Source organism: Hyaena hyaena, unplaced genomic scaffold (assembly GCF_003009895.1).
Source record: "Hyaena hyaena isolate Hyena2069 unplaced genomic scaffold, ASM300989v1 scaffold_16, whole genome shotgun sequence".
NCBI lineage: Eukaryota > Metazoa > Chordata > Mammalia > Carnivora > Hyaenidae > Hyaena > Hyaena hyaena.
The window spans coordinates 7,163,924-7,182,450 of NW_024080650.1; the positions used below are offsets into that span (position 1 = coordinate 7,163,924).

Genomic DNA, 18,527 nt, shown 5'->3' on the forward strand with positions numbered 1-18,527 from the left:
GTGGAAGTAGCGACTCCCTCCCCGCCCGCCCGGACGAACCCTCAGCGCCAAGTGAAAATAATTTTGCAAAACGGAGTGCAAGGACTAGACGTGATTCCCGGGCATAAAAAAAAAAAAAAAAAAAAAAAAAGCACGAGTGCAGGAGAAATCCGACGACTGCCCCCGGGGAGGAGAGCGGTGAGAACGCAGCCCCTGGCCCGCCGGGAGAATACATTTAGGAGGCCGGGGGCTCCCCCAGACCCCGGTGCAGCCTCTCGGGCTCCCGGCCCAGGCGGGGAAGCCGAACGCCCGAGGGCTCCCGAGCCCGTTCCAGACGCTCAACCGCAGGCGTCCAAAGCGCTGCGAGGGAAGGGAGAGGGCGGGCCGGGAGGGAGGCCCAGCGGGCTCCTACCTTGGCTCGCAGGGCGCAGAGCAGGGCGAGCAGGAGGCTCAGGGGGCGCCCGGGCCGGCCGCGCGTCCGTGGGGACCGCATCGCTGCGCCGCGCGCCGCGCGCACTCGGGACGCCGCCGCCGCCGCCGCTGCTGCTCGCGCTGGTGCTCCGACCGGTGCTGCCGTCGCCGCTGCCCCTGCGGCCGCCGCGTCCCGGCTCTAATATACTCCGCGGATTGGAGCATGCACGACTGGAAAACAACACCACTTTTCAAAAGCTCTTTCAAGAGCGGCGCGTTCCAGAAGGCAAAGGGCCCAGCCTCCTTTTATTATTCTGATCGCTTCTTTGAGGCGCACCCCCTCCTCTTCCACCTCCCGGCTTTCTTTCCTTCTCTCGCGCTCCCCTTCTTTTATTATTATGATTATGCGCAGCCTTTTATTCCCTTTCAGATCAGCTGCTTAGAAATGAGAGAGGGAGGGGAGGGGAAAAAAAAAAAAAAACCCGAGCCCAGCTCGCGGGTCGGCCGCAGGTAACACAATGACGCGTGCCCGCCCGGCTCTCGGAGAGGGACTCGGAGAGCCCGTCTGGGAGCAGCGGCCCGGGCTGGCCACCTCTACCCTGCGCGCGGGGCCGGCGCATGCGCGCTTATTAATATTCATGAGGGGCGTGTCGTACAAAGGACACGCCCCTCTCCTCCAGTTGATGGGGAGGGGGAGTTCTGGGAGGAACTTGGAAGGGGCTGGGGGGCTCAGCGACGCGCTCTACCGCCCAGACTTCGCAGGGCCCAACGCAGACCCCCGCCCTCGGGAGCTTTGGGCCAGGCGGGAAGGGGGACAGGGTGCGGCGAGGAACTTGCTAGGGCCCGTTACTCAGGGCCGCGCAGGGCCCTGTAGATAGCTGGAAGCCCCCTCGAACGCCTCGGGTCGGGCGCCTGTGTCGGCCCGTCGGGGCCCCAGGTGCTGGCGCCGCGGCGCTGCCTGAGCGGTCGGAGCGGGGCAGCTTCCGCCTTCCGAGCCGCCTGCGTCAGCTGCGGCTTTTGCCCCGGGAGGAGGGCCTGCCCGCCGGGAGCCCGGCCCGCTCCCCGCTCCCCGCGAGCCGCCCAGAGCGCGCTGCTGGCAGCGGTGGCGGCGGCGGCGGCGAGGCTGGCGTGCTTGCCGCCGTCTGCTTGCCCGGCGGAGGCGACCTGGGCAGGCGCTGCTGGGAACTTCGAAAAACTTTCCCGGAGCCAGGCTTGCCGCAGATTCTAGGGGAAGCCTCGGCCGCGCCCCACCCCCTCCGAGATCCAAGTCTGCGAAGTCCCGGAGGGCTGGCAGCTTCTTTTACAAACCGTGCCAGGGCGGAGGCTAGGGGAAACCGAGTGGGGGAGGGCGACGGACACGCTGGGGTCCGCTCAGGTTTGGGGAGGGGCTGAGGGAGATGCTGATGAGCCTGGGCTCACACCAGGCTGGTCCCGCTGCCCAGGCCGCAGTGCTGGGATTGCACCTGTAGGCGGCCTCCGAGCAGCTCTCAGGGTGGCGAGAGGAGAGCCTGGAAGGGTCGGTCTCACCGCCATCGCCCAGCCGCAGAACTTAGCTTCTCTAGGGTGGCAGTGGAAAGCGATGCTATTTACCACCTTGAGGCGAGGCTGCAATTAACACCGACACTCCTGGTCATAACCAAGGTCAAAGGAAACCTGCGGGTTGGACAAAGCCTCTGCCAACCCCTCTCACAGCGGACCTGCTGCTGCGTTTGAGGGGACCTCTTTAGGGAACAGCTTGATTTCCACCGAAGGATAGACAAGGTTTTGCCTCCTACAAGTTCTGCGGAAAAGTGTGACTATTCCGGAGCAGGATCGTGGTTTGAGCTCTCTGGAGCTGTGGGGCATGGCGGGCTGTAATGGGTCAAGGGAAAATAGTTTTCAATATACTGAGTTATGCGAGCATAAAAGGTTGGGTAAATTGTGGTTATTTACTGCATTTAATGGGTGGCCCAAATGGACAATAATTTTGGTTCCAGATCACATAACACTGGGGAATAAAGCACCCAGCTGACCTCTTTACATTGGTTCAAAGCCACTAAGGGTGGTTTAGCAATCTTGGCATTTTAACCACCCAGGAACTACTCCTAAGAAAGGTACCTTCTTAATGGTAATATGTCCCATCTTGATGATCATTGGCGAGATAATCCATATTTTAGAAGGGACATAGCCAAGAGCAGAACAAATTTGCAGCTGGCATAGGCAGTAGTAACTTGGGCATTTTTCATGTGCCCCAGTCATTGCAATCATTCTAAATGCAAGGCATTCAGTGGTCCATTGTAATGCATTTAGACTTTTCTCACCAAAGTTTCCAAACAAACCAGTCTCCTCTACTTCCCGTTGGGCTGCTAAGTAATGGTTTAAAAGCAAACTGCTTATGTGTGTGTGTTTGGGGGTGGGGGGACAATTCATGAAGGCTGATGAGATCTTAAACTGCACACTCCTTGGAGTTCTCCATGTCTGAACCTGTTTTAATTCTGTGCCCCGTGGCTGGTCCCTCACACAGGCCTTTGGAAGGAGGCTGAGGCTGAGGCTTGAAGAGTTTGGATCCAATTGAAGAGCTTAGACCCAGCCAACTGCTAACCCAAAAGAGCTACCTGAGGTTTCAGGTGCCTCCAAGTAGTAATCTGGACTGCATGTAAGCCCCGGGGCGGTGGGGGGGGGGGTGGTCAGCTCCAGGCCACAGCTGAATTTAGCCCCCTTGACTAATAAGAAAGAGCACATAGATTTCTGAAGGGTTGACATTCTCTGATTAACTCTAACATGAATGTGAACTCACTAATAAATATAAAATTCTCTGCCAAAGAGGACAGTGGCCCTCACACTTCCTGAGCTTGGGAACCCACGTTCAGAGAAGACAGTTGTGGGCTAGAGGGGATTCTTTTGAAAATTTTCTGTTGGGACTCTTCCAGCTAATTGGTACTCCCCCAAAAAGCCAGTCACGTTTACAGCAGCAGACATCGAGTGGAAGTTTTGCCCTCCACTTCCTCGCAGCCAACTCTCAGCCTCCCTCTCTGAAGAACGGGGAACTACTGTGGAAAGAACGCAAGCACACAGATTCCCCCTTGGCCAAGTCACATCCTGCCTTTGGGTATAGTGAGTGAACATTCCAGAAAAATGTTCCTGTGGAAAGTGCCATGTTTAGCCATTACACCTACACCTGTAAGGAGGGGAGAGGTTTGTGGTCAGTGGCTGTCTGGCCTGGGTGCTCTCATGGGCTCAAATCCTAACCATCCTTAGTTATCTTTAATTTTAAAAAGATGCCTCATTTTACTTTCCCCACAAACATTGACCTATTTTACCTAGTCATCAACAAACAGCAGTCCTGAACAATTCCCCCCACCAAGGCTTAATAAGACATTCAAGGGGCACCTGGGTGGCTCAATCGGTTAAGCATCCGACTCTTGATTTCAACTCAGGTCATGATCTCATGGTTTATGGATTTGAGCCCCATGCCATGCTGTATGCCAAAGGTGTGAGCCTGCTTGGGATTCTCTCTCGGTCCCTCTCTCTACTCCATGCACTTTCTCTCTCTCTTAAAATAAACATAAAAATATCATCTTAAAAAAAAGACACTCAAGCTATAATTGTATGTAAGTGTATTTGGTCAACTTAAATCCCTTAGCACGGTGATAAAAATCAGCAAATCAAAATTACTTGAGAACTACGTTAACATGTAGCAACATGGATGATCTCAAAAATATGACAGAAGCCAGACACAGAAGACTACAAACTGTATGAAGCTGTTTATATGAAGTTTTAGGACTGGCAAAACTAATTTATGGTAAAAGAAAAGGTCAGTGGAAAAATGGAGATTAACTGGGATGGGTTTGAGGCTTCTTCCAAGGGAGGGATAATGTTCTGTATTATGGAAAGGGTTTGGGTTACACAGGTGTATGCATTTGTCAAAATTCATTAGGGCACTTAAGATTGGTGCATCTCATTATATGTTCAAAAGAGACAAAATTATAATATTCAACTTGAGTTAATATATGAGTGCTGCAGTATATAGAGGGAAGTAAAATACTTGCAGTTTGGAAATGCATTTTTTTTAACTTTACTTTTTTAGAGAGCAAAAGAGCAAGCAGGGGAGGGCAAAGAGAGAGGAAGACTGAAGATCTGAAGCAGGCTCCACGCTGACAGCAGAAAACCTGTTGCAGTACCTGAACTCATGAATGCTGAAATCATGACCTGAGGCAAAGTTGGGACACTTAACCAACTGAGCCACCCAGGCGCCCCCAGTTTGGAAATGCATTTTAAAAATGAGATTGGGGTGCCTGGGTGGCTCAGTCGGTTAAGCGTCTGACTCTTTTTTTTTCTTTAATGTTTATTTAGTCTTGAGAGAGAAAGAGAGAGAGGGAGACACAGCATCTGAAGCTGTCAGCACAGAGCCTGATGTGGGGCTCAAACCTACAAAACCGCGAGATCATGACCTGAGCCAAAGTCAGACGCTTAACCAACTGAATCACCCAGGAGGCCCAAAGCCTCCAACTCTTGATTTCTGCTCAGGTCATGATTTCACGGCTCATGAGATCCAGTGCTGCGTTGGGGGTCTGTGCTATAACAGCAAGGAGCCTGCTTAGGATTCTTTCTCACCTTGTTTCTGCCCGTCCCTGACTTGCAAGCATTCTCTCTCTCTCTCTCTCTCTCTCTCTCTCAAATAAATAAACTTTAAACAAAAAATTTTAAATGAGGTTAATGGATGGATAGAGGATGTCCGTCTGGCTGGATATATGCTAAAGCAAAAACAGTGAAGAGTTAATGAGAGGATCTAGATGGGGACATGATGGTGTTCACATAAAATTCTTTCAAATTTCCCTGCTTGAAAATTTTCACTATAAAATGTTGAGGAAAATAGTTATTGATATGTCAAGTATTGTGTAGGATGCTAATGCCAAAACATTGGACTTAGGCATTACAGAGTAAAGGGCATTCCTGTAAGGGATGATGATAGTGTAGATTGTAGCAGCGAACAAAAGGAAGGTACTTCTTTTCCCACATTCCTTGTTTCTCTGATACCTTTCCTCTTTCCACTGAATAAGAGGAAGATCCAAATATAAAGGGACATGTAAAAAAAAAAAACTTCTAATATGTTCATTTTTCTTGTTCGAACCTTGCAGAGAAGTTACGGCAAGTTCATGAACCCTCTTCCATAGAAAAGCAGATGGTGGTAGCTTTCTGTTCCTTTCTAGCAGAACCGAAGAATGCTTATGTGTCCTATAAGTTTTCTTTCCTTCTCCCACATCACCACCTGTCAACTCCCCAAGGAAGTACAGCATCTGAACATACAACCACCTTCATGGATTATTCTCATTATTCCACATCACAAGACGTTCTGAGAAAAACAAACCAATGGGCCACAAACTGGACATTAAAAATTTCAGGATAAAGTTATAACTCCCACAGCAACCATAACCAGGCCACAAGTTTATACATTTAAGCTTAAATTGAGTAGTTTTTTTTTTTTTTTTTTTTAACAAAGCTTCATTTTACATACACAAGAGATCTGAATTAATTTTCTTTGGAAACCAGAACTATATATTTCCTGCATTTCCAGAAATGTTGTATGAGCTTTCATTTAAAACATTGTTTTGGTGTGGCCTTCAGCTCAGGTATTTATAATTTTGCCTATCCTGCCCCAGTGCTGCCTCACGAACATTATGTGGAAAGCTATCAGGACACAGAGAGTTACACGTCCATTGCCCCTTTGACAGCCAATCATTGAAAGTCATAAAACAAACAAACAAACAAAAAAAAAAACCAAGATGCAAGATCCAGGAACCATGGGACTAATTTCCTCATTTTACTCCTTGAATTAAAACCAAAGATTCTGTATGACATTTCACAGTTATATAGTTTTATCGTTTTCATAGTTTACTGGAGGAAATGGTTCTACTTGCAAAATGTACCCTTTTCTTACAAAAGACCCTCCCAGGTCTTTTTGAAAATCAAAAATCATGGATATAAGTTGCTGTTAAATTGGCATTCTCAAACACTTATAATTGATTCATTCCCCCTCCTTTTGGTGGTGATCACATAGTGAGTTTTCTGTTCTGTGAATGACACCTGAACACCTTGGCCCGTAGATATTCTGGGATAGCATTTTTTCAAAAACCCAAATTGGTCCATTTGTACAGTTGACTGATATAAATGCAACTAACAATTTTCTATAATTGCCGAGTATGACTGAGCTCTTACATACCTTTTCATCTCCTAAACGGCTCTGGAAATTACACTCTCACAAGCAGGTAGCACGTGGAAACTACCACAATACAATTCATTCTGTGAGCACCCTTTCATCTTGCTTGCATTCAGCTTTTGCAAACACATGTAAACCCAAATCTGCCTCCAGATCTAAAATAATTTTTTTTAAAGAACCAAGGTAGTTATTGGAACTTGGGAAAAGGAGAGCTAAATATATTCAATTGTCTAAGAAAATGTCAAAACTTACATAAATGTGAGAGTCAAAGAAAGGTGATTACACCTGCCAATGGTGCAAAAGCCACAGGGTTTCCAATCACAGTATTTCATGTTTGGGTTAATGGTTCTCAATAAATTACAAGACCAGGTCTGTGTTTGACACTTCTGTTCTCAAGCCAATGGTTCCTTCGCTGATGCCTTCCTCTAAATTAGGAGTTATGGAGAACACGAGAAGTAGAGGTTTGCAATGCTTCAGTTTAGTTTTTCCTTTGGAATTTAAGTAGTTGTTTTTATTATTGTTTTTATGCCAAGAGTGCTCAAGGATGGCTCAAGAATAACATTCACTTGAGCAGAGAAATACTGGCAAAAATACTATCTATAAACTTCTAGATCCTTAGATATTAGTCATAACATACCCAGATTTTCATAAGCATCATTTCAAAATGATTTCAGAACATATCAAAGATTCTTTTTTCTTTTGGAAATATATTTAAGGCATAGAAAACTTAAATTAACTCTGAAGAGGAAAGTTTAGTTTCCGTAATATGGCTATTGCATCCACAGCAGTGATATTTTTTTCAAAGGCAGGTAACAACTAGAGAAGTCAATTACATTATCTTGGGATAGTTTGGCAGTAATTCATGTAAAAAAGAGCTGAGAGTTTTAAGAGACCACATGTGTAATATGCCTTAATGGTGCAACATGGCTACTAAAAATATTAGGGCCACGTTCTGAGGCTGCATTACTATAAATGAAGGAGATCAGCAATCAAGGAAAAATCATAGCCCTTAACATTAGCCTTAACACAAGCGATGTGTTCTGACAAGGTCTGGGCATCATTGTTTTTTAAACTGTGGTAAGTTTAAAAATTGCCATCTTACCCATTTTTAAGTGTACAGTTCAATATTAAGTACATTCACGTTGTTGCGAAACCAATCTCTGGAACTTTTTCATCCTCCCAAACTGAAACTCTGTACCCTTTAAACAATTCCCCATTCCTCCCTTCTCCCAACCCCTGGAAACCACCATTCTACTTTCTATGAATTTGACTACTCTAGCAACCTCATATAAGTGGTCAAAGCATTTGTCTTTCTGTGGCTGTCATTTCATTTAGCATAGCGTCCTCACCGTTCATCTATGTCATGGCATGTGTCAGAATCTCCCTCCTTCGTAAGGCTAAATAATATTTCATTGTATGTATATACTACATTTTGCTTATCTATTCCATTGGTGGACATCTGGGTTGTTTCTGTATTTTGACTATTGGGAATAATGCTCCTATGAACGTGGGTCTGCAAATATCTCTTCAAGATCCCACTTTCAATTATTTTGGGTATCTTTTGGGCACCAATTTGAAGAGTCATGTTGACAACTGGGTCATGCTCAGAAAAAAGTGGGGAAAGGTCTAAAAATGCTGACCTTTCGTCCCAGCAATTGAAGGACTTAGGAGGGTTTAATTGGAGGAGAGGAGAAGGGAGGCATAGCAGCTGTCTGCAATACTAGCAAGGCTGACTTGAATAAGATCAGACTTGAAATGCTGCAAGTGGCAGACGAGGCTCAGTGGGTGGAGGTTACAAGAAAGTTGACTTTGACTCAGCAGAAAGACAAGCTTTGTTTTTACAGGAGTGATTTCTTAATGCAACAGGCTGCCTTAGAGATAGTGAGTCCCTGCCATTGAAGGTAATCAAACACAGCCTTCTGGGACCATTGGACAGTTGCAGGAGATAGGGAGATTCCCCATCCTGGATGAGAGGCTGAACCAGGTGATTTCCTAGGAACCTCATGTCTCTGAGCCCATGGCAAGATTAACAGGTGGGATGGGAATTCAGGTCCACACCCGCAAAGAGAATCTAGGAGCCAGTTTTAGACAAATGTGATATTGATGCCACTGATTGAGGCTTAGCGGAGCCTGGTATGCAGGGGTGAAAACAGCATGGACCCATCTGCTTTCTGAACCGACTTCTCAGGGATCCATCACACACCTATTTACCAAAGCGCTGCAGCAAATAAGTCTAAATTTCCCAGTTGATCATCACAACCTTGGCTGGTTATTATACTCTGCCCCTTGCTATTCTGAATGAGGTCTGAGGACCAGGAGCATTGACATCATTGGGGATCTTGATAAAAATTTTGACCCTCAGGTTGCCCCAGACCTTCCAAACCACAACCTGCAATGTCACAAGATCCCCAGGCAATTTGTATGCATGATAACATCTAATCTACACCTAATACAGAAACAGTCTGTAGGTAGGCAGAAGCTTTGAAATGTTCTTTCCATGGAAGAGCTGCAATACTGTGTCATTGAACAGAAGTATTGGTTAGTCAAATCTATGTTTTGGTTGTCTCATCATTGGCTCAGTATCATAATGGGAATTTCTCGCAGTTATTTACTCAAGTATGTATTTATTATAAATATTCAGGAGGCTTTCAGGTAAACTACATACATAGACAAATATCAGGACCTAGGAAAATAGAGATAGAAGAAGACCAAGATCAGGGAGGAAAAATAATAAATGGAGACAAGCAGATCGAGCACAATTTCTTGAGTTGAGAATTGGACGCCGAGCTCGGTGACAGCCAAGGTGACTGAGAAAACTCAGCCAGCTAAAAGATTAATTTTACCCATGTATAGACAGCAAGCTAGTACCTCAGGTTAAGCAAAGCTTTTCCTGGCATTTTGTTATGAAACATATCCACATATGTGTGGGTATATGTTTATAGATATTTGGAAGACTGGGATCTTACATATATGGAATTCTGAGAAGTACAACTGTTTTCTGAGAATGATGGACACCAAAAATTGAGGGCATGACACAAAAACACTTGCTTTTCCTTTTCAGGGAAAGCAGGTTGGGGTGGGGACAGGGGTAAAGCAGGAATTTGTCTTTCTGAAAGTTTTGCTTAATCCAAAGATGGCCCTAAGTATCTAGTACAGTCGCTTTGGTTTTTCTTTTTTAAGTTTATTTACTTATTTTGAGAGAGAGAGTAGAGCAAGCACAAGTGGCAAAGGGGCAGAGAGAGAAGCTGAAACAGGCTCCACACTACCAACCCAAAGCTGGATGGGGGCTCAAACCCATGAGCCATGAGATCATGACCTGAGCTGAAGTGAAGAGTTGAACACTTAACTAACTGAGCCACTGAAGTGTCCGTGGGTGTTTTTTTTTTTTTTTTAATAACTGCTTAGCAATTATTTATCGAGTCACTGAATAAGTTCTTGTGTGTAACAACTGATTACAGATTAATTCCTAACAATTTAATTGTTCTTATTAAAAGAAAAAAAAATTCACAAATCGTCCTGTCCAAAGATCAACTCAATATGGGCCCTTATAGCACAGCTTTTTGGAGCTAACTAATTTTCCAGTTTATATGGTTGTTTGATTATTCAGGTTAGTAATACAGTGGGGCCCCCACCCCCAATTTTATAAATTTCCCTCTTAGGTAGATGCGTAGATTTTGATGAAACTTAGTAAACTTTTTCTGAGAAGTAAAACTATTAGGCTACAAGCCCTTCTTTTTGTAAGGTAGAGTACTTATAAAAAGCCTTTTATGAGCACATAAAGAATGAAATAAGCTATTTAGCATTCTCAAAAGTGTAAATTTTACAAGAATGATAATATGGCTAACCTGATATCAAAAATACTGGACTATATATATATTTTTAAATGTCTTGATTTCTTACAGACCTCTACTCCACACATAATAGTAATAATCTTATAAGCTTAGATTTAGGGAGTTTAAATTTACTTCTCAAGCTTTCTTCATCTATCCTTTCCTGCTCTCATAATTACAGTCGCATCTATGCCTGATTAATTGCAAAAATCACCTCAACTCGTTTTGCCTCAACCCCATAGCCAAGGCCCCTTTGGGATGTGATGTTGCAGCTCCACCCACCTAGAGGTGTGCCCTATTTCCCCGACTCCTGAATCTGTGCTGGACTCCTAGACTTGCTTTGGCTAAGAGAATGAAGCTTGAGTGCCAGTGTGCCAGCAGAGAGCCTAGGCCTCCAGATATCTCGTGCATTTCTAGACCCTCTTAAGCTTCAAGACTCTGCCATCGCCATGGAACATGGTAGGCTAATCTGCTGGAGAATGAGAGATTATGTGGAGGAGACCTGAGTGGATCCAACAGAGGGCTTCCTTAACCAGGCAGCGTCCATCAGTTGACAGTGGACACACCAAGAAGCCCATATGAGATCAGCCTGCCTGGCTCATTTCAGTGGAAACTTCCAGCCAATTCACAGCCTGGTGAGAAATAACAACTGGTCTGTTAAGTCAGTAAGTCTGGAGCTATTTTGTTATGCAGCACTATTGTGGCAATAGATAACTGATATGGCTTCCATGGGGGGAGTATTAAAGAAAACAGACCCACAAAAATTGCTTGCAAGCATGAAATGAGTGGCAATTGCCAGCTAAGCATAGCCTGGGGTGACCAATCTTAACCTTCTCTACTTGAGAAAGGAACCTAACAAACATGTAAGTTAAGGTGGCGTTATTATAGGAATCATCTTGACTCTGCAGCCTTTCCTAAGACAGTCATGACAGAGACCTTGTGGCCATAATGTACTTAAATGTAATTACTGGATGTCCTCCTTCCTTCTTTAATAAATACCGTCACAGCATGGAGAATGTTTGCAGCTAAAGGACTAATTCTTGTTCCAAAGAGGGGTGGGATGTTGTTATACTCTCTAATGGTCAGTCTGGATGGTTCCCAAACCCGTATACACCTGTTGTACTTGTTATTGCAGTACATCATTTAATTCACTATTACTGTTATATAAACTGGTAGAATATGAGTGCTAAAAAAGATGCTGTTGCTTTGCAAACTAAGTTGAATATTACTTGATGAGAATAAACGTGAGTAGCTAAAAATATGTTCTTGTTGAATGAATGTGAGAAAAACAACCTCAGGAAAAATAAGGGAAAGATCTGAAAAATCTAGAAGTATTCTGCATTTAGATTGCTTCCCAAATGTCTTTTACCTTGCATTCCAATTTAAAGAAGCCAAAACTGAAAATTATAAATGAGGTGCTATAGATGAAATGGGGTGCAACAATGACCACTTAAAGAACTTTCTCTTAGACCAAATGATGGGCAAGTAAATAACCATTTATATGATTTGTGTGTGTCATATTTTATGCCATCTTTAAATGGCAGTTTTGATTAACCAATTACTGGTCATGATTGCATCACTTAAGGTTTTATTCTATTAGTAGAGCTTGGAGCAGTGCCTAACACATAACAGGAACAGTAGAACTAGTTGCTGAATGAATTTGTTGAATGAATGAGTTGAAAATTGCTGACAAAATGCATCATGACTAAACCAGACATGTCTTCACACACCAATGTGTTTCAATACTGAGTTTGAAATGTGGTAACCTAGAAGCCAAAGCTTTCCAGCAAACCTCCTTAAATATGAATTCTTTTATACTAAGTCTTCAAAAAAAGGTTGAAATTGCAGGGTTTTGTTGTTACCTGATAAAGTCTCACTAGCATGTATCATAATCACCAGGGATGGGGGAGTGCTTATTAAATCACAGATCTCTATGGTCTACCACAGAGTTTCCATTTAGTAAATCTGGTGTAGGACCCTAGAATTTGTAGTTCTAACAATCCCCCAGGTGGTCCTATTCAGGGACCAAACAGATGACCACTGACCTAGCATATCCTAAAAGTAGGCAATTACCATGGTGGGTTGGGGAACTGAGATATGTAAATCTATGGTACAGTAGTGTTGCCTTCATATATTACATAATTTAACCCACAGCAACACTATAAAGTTGACGTTAATGTCTCCATTTTACAGATGAGAACATTGAGGTTCAAAGATTATATACTTTTTTAAAGTTTATTTATTTTAAGAAAGACAGAGACAGCATGAGCCAGAGAGGGGCAGAGAGAGGGAGAGAAAGAGAATCCCAAGCAGGCTTCGCACTGTCAGTGCAGAGCCCAATGTGGAGCTTCAATTCATGAACCATGAGATCATAACCCCTGCTGAAATCAAGAGTCGATGCTTGACTGAGCCACCCAGGTGTCTCAAAAGGGTTATATACTTGAATAACTGATCACCTAGATGGTGGACACAGCCAGAAAGCAGTAGAGCTAAGAGTCAGGGTTGGCTGAGGCCAAAGGTCCCCATCTTTCTGCAACAGCTAATGGGGATCTAAACTATGTCATTAAAATGGACCCTTAATCTAAAGAGGGCTTCTTGGACTTTAATGTGCATGTGAATCCCTGAGTGTCTTGTTAAAAGGCAGATGCTTATTCTATCTGCCTAGGGCAGGCCTGAGGCATTTCTCATAAGCTCCCAGGTGATGCCAAGGCTGCTGGTCCCTGAATGCAGTTAGAGGAGTGAGGCTCTCAACCCCATTGGCATCAGTGCAGAGTTTGAGCTTTCCCTTGGCAGGAAGTGGAGGTCCTGAATGCTCCTTTAATCATGTCCTACACAGAATACAACTTGTCTTTTGTCAATGAAAAATTTTAAGAAGGATCAAAAGGTGAATCTGTATTAAAAGAATGAGCTCAAGGAGGAATGCCAAAGCCATACATTCTTCTTGAGAATGTGTTCAGCTGAGGGGAAGGAACTGGGTTCAGAGTAAGAAAACGCACTGCTTGTGCCCTACTGCGATCTCCTCTGGGAAGCAACGAGGGTGTAGGGTCAGCTGCTCACCGACTGTAGAAGCATATGATGGAAATCTAGAACAATGCATTCTGCCCTCCTGGTTACCATCAGTAGTGAAAGCCACTACAGGGCTGGGAGTTTAAAAACCTCTTTTTGCACCTCTCATAACATAACTGTTATGGAATTATTTTCTTGACATACATATGGGAAAATTCACTCCTTTCGCGGCATACTCCTGTGGGTTTTGATAAATGCAGACAGTCACGTAATCAACACCATCATCATCAAGATACAAGTATTCCATCGCCCTACACACCTCCTCATGCTGCCCCTTTGTACTCAACGCTTCTCTGTATGTCCTAGAGCTTTGCCTTTTCTAGAATGCTACAGGGAGAGATGGAGCCATACAGTGTCCATCCTTTTGAGTCTGACTCCTTTCACTTAACATAAAGCAGCTGGGATTCATTCATGCTATTCTGTGTATCAACAGTTGGATCCTTTTTTATTGCTGAGCAGTATTCCATTATAGGGATGTACCACAGTGTGTTTATCCATTCCCAGGCAAGAAATCTTTGGGTTGTTTCAGTTTTTGGTGATTATGAATAGAGAGAGCTGTTACAAACATTTGTGTGCAGGTTGTGGCGTGAACTTGAGTTTTCATTTCTCTTAGGTAAATACCTAAGAGTGTGAGTTTGCTGGGCCATTTGGTAAGGGTACATTTATAAGAACCAAATTGTTTCCAGAGTGGCTGTACCATTTTGCATCTGCCCATTGCAATAGCTGAGTGATCTTTCAGAGCAGCATGCCATGCACTGCCCCTAGCCTTCAGACACCTACAGGACAGACAGCCTTCACTTTAGGATCTCAGAGAGGTAGCCGCCAGGAGCACAAGCCACCTCGGAGAAGGCTGAGGTCAGAGGTTTGGGGAACTGTCAGGGAAGCTGGGCTTACCTCCCCAGCTCCTCCCACCTTCCAGCCCCATCTGTTGAAGCCTGCATGCCTCCTCCTTCAGGGAGGCTATGAGCCCACCTCTCTCCCAGGGAAGTGTACAATCCCCAGAACACCACCCTCCTGGGCCAGGCTTTGTTGCTAGATAATGTGACTTTGAAAAGAAGCCTTTTCCCTCCCCTCAAAGGAGGCTAAGAAAGGCTCTCAGATCAATCCTCAGCAGATACACTGAGTCACACAAAGCTCCAGCAAATCCTTTATTCTCTCCTTGGAGCAGCTGCTGTAGCAGCCACCCACTCCCTTCTGGCGCTGCCCCCAGTGGAAACCTGAAAGCTATTCATATCATTTAATCCTGTTGGAAATCCTCTTCCCTCTCTCTGTCTCTGAGGTGCATCGGCTGGAGGTAAACCTGGGCTTAATTCTTATGCTGGAAAAGAGATGAAAGGCGTCACATGATTTGACATCCTATTCAGGAAGCTGATTCTTCCCTAATCGAGAAGCTTCTACTCACAACCTCCACTTGAGAGTGGTTAAAATAAGGTCTTTCAGGAAAAGTAACATTTGGGTTTTCTTTTAACCATGCATTCACTTCAGAAAAGAAAGTGAAAGAACTCAGGTGAAGTAGAGACGTTTGAGAGGGGGCTGAGTAGATGTTCACCTATGGATTAAGTTTAAAGATCCCTACCAAAATTTTATACTCTATCTGATATGACTAAAGAAAACTCTAAGACAGTTTTACTCTACTGCCAAGCACAGCCACATATTTTTTTTAAGTGATCTCTACACCCAATGTGAGACTTGCAATCACTGTCAAGAGTCCTATGCGCTATTGACTGAGCTATCCAGGGGCCCCACAGCCACCTATCTTGGGTCTCTCCTCTGCCTCCAAGAAGTGTGAGATCTTACAGCCAAGTTCTCTAAACCTGGTCTCTAAACACAGTCATTAAGATACTGATATATTCAGAATGAACATCAAACCTACTTTTTTTATTCTAGAACTCATTGATACTTCTTACAAGGAACATGCTCCCATAACTTCTCAGGTCTTTCAAGGCTGAGAGAAAGTGCCTCCTAAGAGTTCCATAGTTCCTACAGTTACAGAGAAAGTGAAAGAATATAGGAAATTTAACCCAGACTTCAAACAATACATTCCTTCTGGCTTGTTTCAGGACCCCAGCAGGATTTGGAGAATAAATGATCTCAGGGGGCTAATTTAGGGTGACTTCTTTATAAGGAAAATTATGACAAGATCCTCCCCATTACCCCCCTCTCCCAATGAAAATCTCAGTCCCTTGATAGGCAACATTTATTAAGCTTCCACTAAATGTAGGATGGCCCAGGAGGCATACCGGAGAAACACAGATATAAGGGCTATCTGGAGGCTTTTGTAATCATAAGGTACCTGAAAAAATATTAGAACAGGGAGACAGCGCTCACAATCTTCACTGCACTTTGGAATCACCTGGGGAACCTCAAGAAGGGTTGCTGCCTGGGCCCCACCCCCAGAGAGTCTGGTTTCATCGGTCTACTTTGCAGCCTAGACACTGAGACCATTGAAATCTTCCAAGGTGTATCCAAGGTTGAAACTTGCTCTGGCTTCACGAACCCTGTATGAAGAAGGTAAAAAAAATTAATGACAAATGGATGACAACCTCTTCCACAGAAAGCCCATGAGATGTGTGTCTCGTGGCTGCAGTGGGACAGGAAAGTTGGGTGAGAGGAAGCTTCAGGACACATAACAGGACTGGGAAGTTGTGTTGAAAGAGAAACTTAGAAAATGCCAAGTTGTCCAGGAGAGAATAGGGTTGACTGGGGAAAGAACCAGAAAGAGTAGGAGAGCCTTTAGAAGAATGTGCTTCTTATGGATAGTGCTTCACAGGGTAAAACTACTGTCACGTGTATTTTCTCTTAGAGCCAATAAAACAAAAAACATACAAGATAGACTGGGGTTAGAATCCCAGCTCTGGGGGTGCCTAGGTGGCTCAATCAACTCTAGATTTTGGCTCATCCAACTCTAGATTTTGGCTCAGGTCATGATCTCACTGTTGAGAGATCTAGCTCAGTCAGCAAGGAGACTGCTTGGGATTCTGTCTCCCTTGCTCTCTACCCCTCCCCGACTTGCGCACGCACTGTGCACTCTATCTCTCTCAAAAATAAATTTAAAAAATAAATAACCGTGAGAATTCCAGCTCTGCTGCTGATTATCTCTTTAATCTTGGGCAAGTTACTTAACCCCTCGAAGCCTCAGTTTTCCCATCAGTAGGATGGAAATAATAGTGCTTTCCTCACAGGGTGGCTAGGAAAATTAAATAGAATTGAATAAAATGCTTAACTCAATGTCTGGCACATGCTAAGCTCTCCACAGGTTTTAACCGCCATTACCATTATCATCACCATTGCGTGGGGCGTGGGGTGAAGACTTAAGGTCAACTCAGTTGAGGGTTATAGGGAAGGCAGAAATGAGTGGAATTTTTTTTTTCTGAACGAACAGTGTAGAAACTAAAAAATTCCAGCAACTAAGGCCAAAGGAGCTCATACGTTGTGAAAGAGGCTTTATGTACCTTTGAAGAAGTCTATTTCTGTTTGACATCTTCAGAAGGAACAGAGGTAGAATGTAACCAGGGAGTGAGGCAGGTTATATTGCCCAGTGAAACACTTGTTGGGTTGATTTGATTTGAAATGGAGGCATCTAGGGTAGCAGTAAACATTGACTTTTGGATGACGCTTGACCCTGCATGACAGCACAGCAGTGGGTAGGGGGCCAGGCCATGATCTATGGCGGTGAGTGCTGAGCTTGAGTGAGTGCACCAGGGAAAGAGGAAAGAGATAAGAGAGAAGACACTGGTGTGTGTGTCTGAGAGGTTGTTAGTTGGTCACAAGCAATGGAATGGAATGGGCAGCTGGAGGGTGAAGGCAAGATAAAGCCCAAACAGGAGGCTAGTTAAGAGCCCACTCTTATCTGAGATGGTTTGTTTAGTTCTCCGGCCCTTGGACCTGCTCTTCCTTGGCACTGCAACAAGAAAAACAAGAAGGATGGCAGGAAGTGTCTAGTTTTCCACCAAAGATCAAAGTTAATGTATCCTTATTGGTTTTATGGCCTCATACTAAGGCACAGGTGGTAATGACCAACCCCCTTTTCACTCCAGGGTCCTAAGAACCCACTCTCTCCTTCCTGTCCTGCTGGGTCCTTCCTGCACTTACAAAGTCCTTCAGGAGTGGACCACTTCACCGACTGCTGGACCACTGCCTACGATCTCAAAATTAGATATACATAAGACCCACTTTGAAAAATTGTTAGGCAGATTTGCTCCCTCCTCCCTGCCACAATTATGATTCAGCAAGTCCAAGGTGGGGCCCAGAATCTGCTTTTAACAAGCTGCAGCTGCTGGTCCGAGGTCCACACTATGAGCAGTCTCTACCCCAGCTGCCCTCGGGATTCTTGAATGTATGCCTTTGCTTATCTGCTAGGGGAGGGATTAGACTTCAGTAAATTCTCTAGGGGATGTTAGTTGGAATGCTGGCCTCAAAGGGGTCTTCTCAGTGGAAGTTTATTAACAGGCCTCAAATGTTAGCCCTTTTAGAGGAGATTTTGTGTGTGACATCCAAGCTCTTCCAAAGAGTTACCATGTCTTGTTGCATCCCATCAAAGTGCATGAGATACAAAGGTGTAGGATGGGGGTGGAGGTGTCTGTAAAATTTGCTAAATTTTGTCTGTATGTCTTATATTTTTGCACCTAGGGGATTGTTGAGAAGGAAGACTCTCTTTTTTAAATGTTTATTTTGAGCGAGAGTGTGTGAAAGGGGGAATGGTGGAGAGAAAGGGAGAAGATCTGAAGCAGGCTCTGTGCTGACAGCAGAAAGAGCCTGATGGGGAGCTTGAACCCACAAACCCTAAGATCATGACCTGAGTCCAAGTCAGATGCTTAACTGACCAGGCCACCTGGATGCCTCAACCTTCTCTTCTTTGTAATGAACTTTTTGACGATCTTGTCCACTCTGCTGAACAAATAGTTTGAATGTCAAAACCAAAACTTTCCACAAGGAATCCCTTTGTTCCTCCTTCATCTGCCAGGATGAAGCCCTCAATTCAGTCTGACCCCACCGTACTTTCTTTCTGGACCTAGCACTTAGAAAGTAAATAGATATCTTTTTTT

General features: G+C 44.5%; 1 protein-coding gene across 2 annotated transcripts in view; it reads right to left on the reverse strand.

Moving 5' to 3' along the window:
- Window positions 1–830, reverse strand: part of JAG1 (jagged canonical Notch ligand 1) — a 36,045-nt gene extending 35,215 nt beyond the window's left edge. For both annotated transcript variants that reach the window (XM_039224630.1, XM_039224622.1), the window contains exon 1: window positions 392–830. In XM_039224630.1, coding sequence (XP_039080561.1) covers window positions 392–472 — 81 coding nt within the window. In that variant the 5' untranslated portion in view covers window positions 473–830. The remainder of the gene's footprint in view (window positions 1–391) is intronic.
- Between the last annotated feature and the right edge of the window lie 17,697 nt (window positions 831–18,527).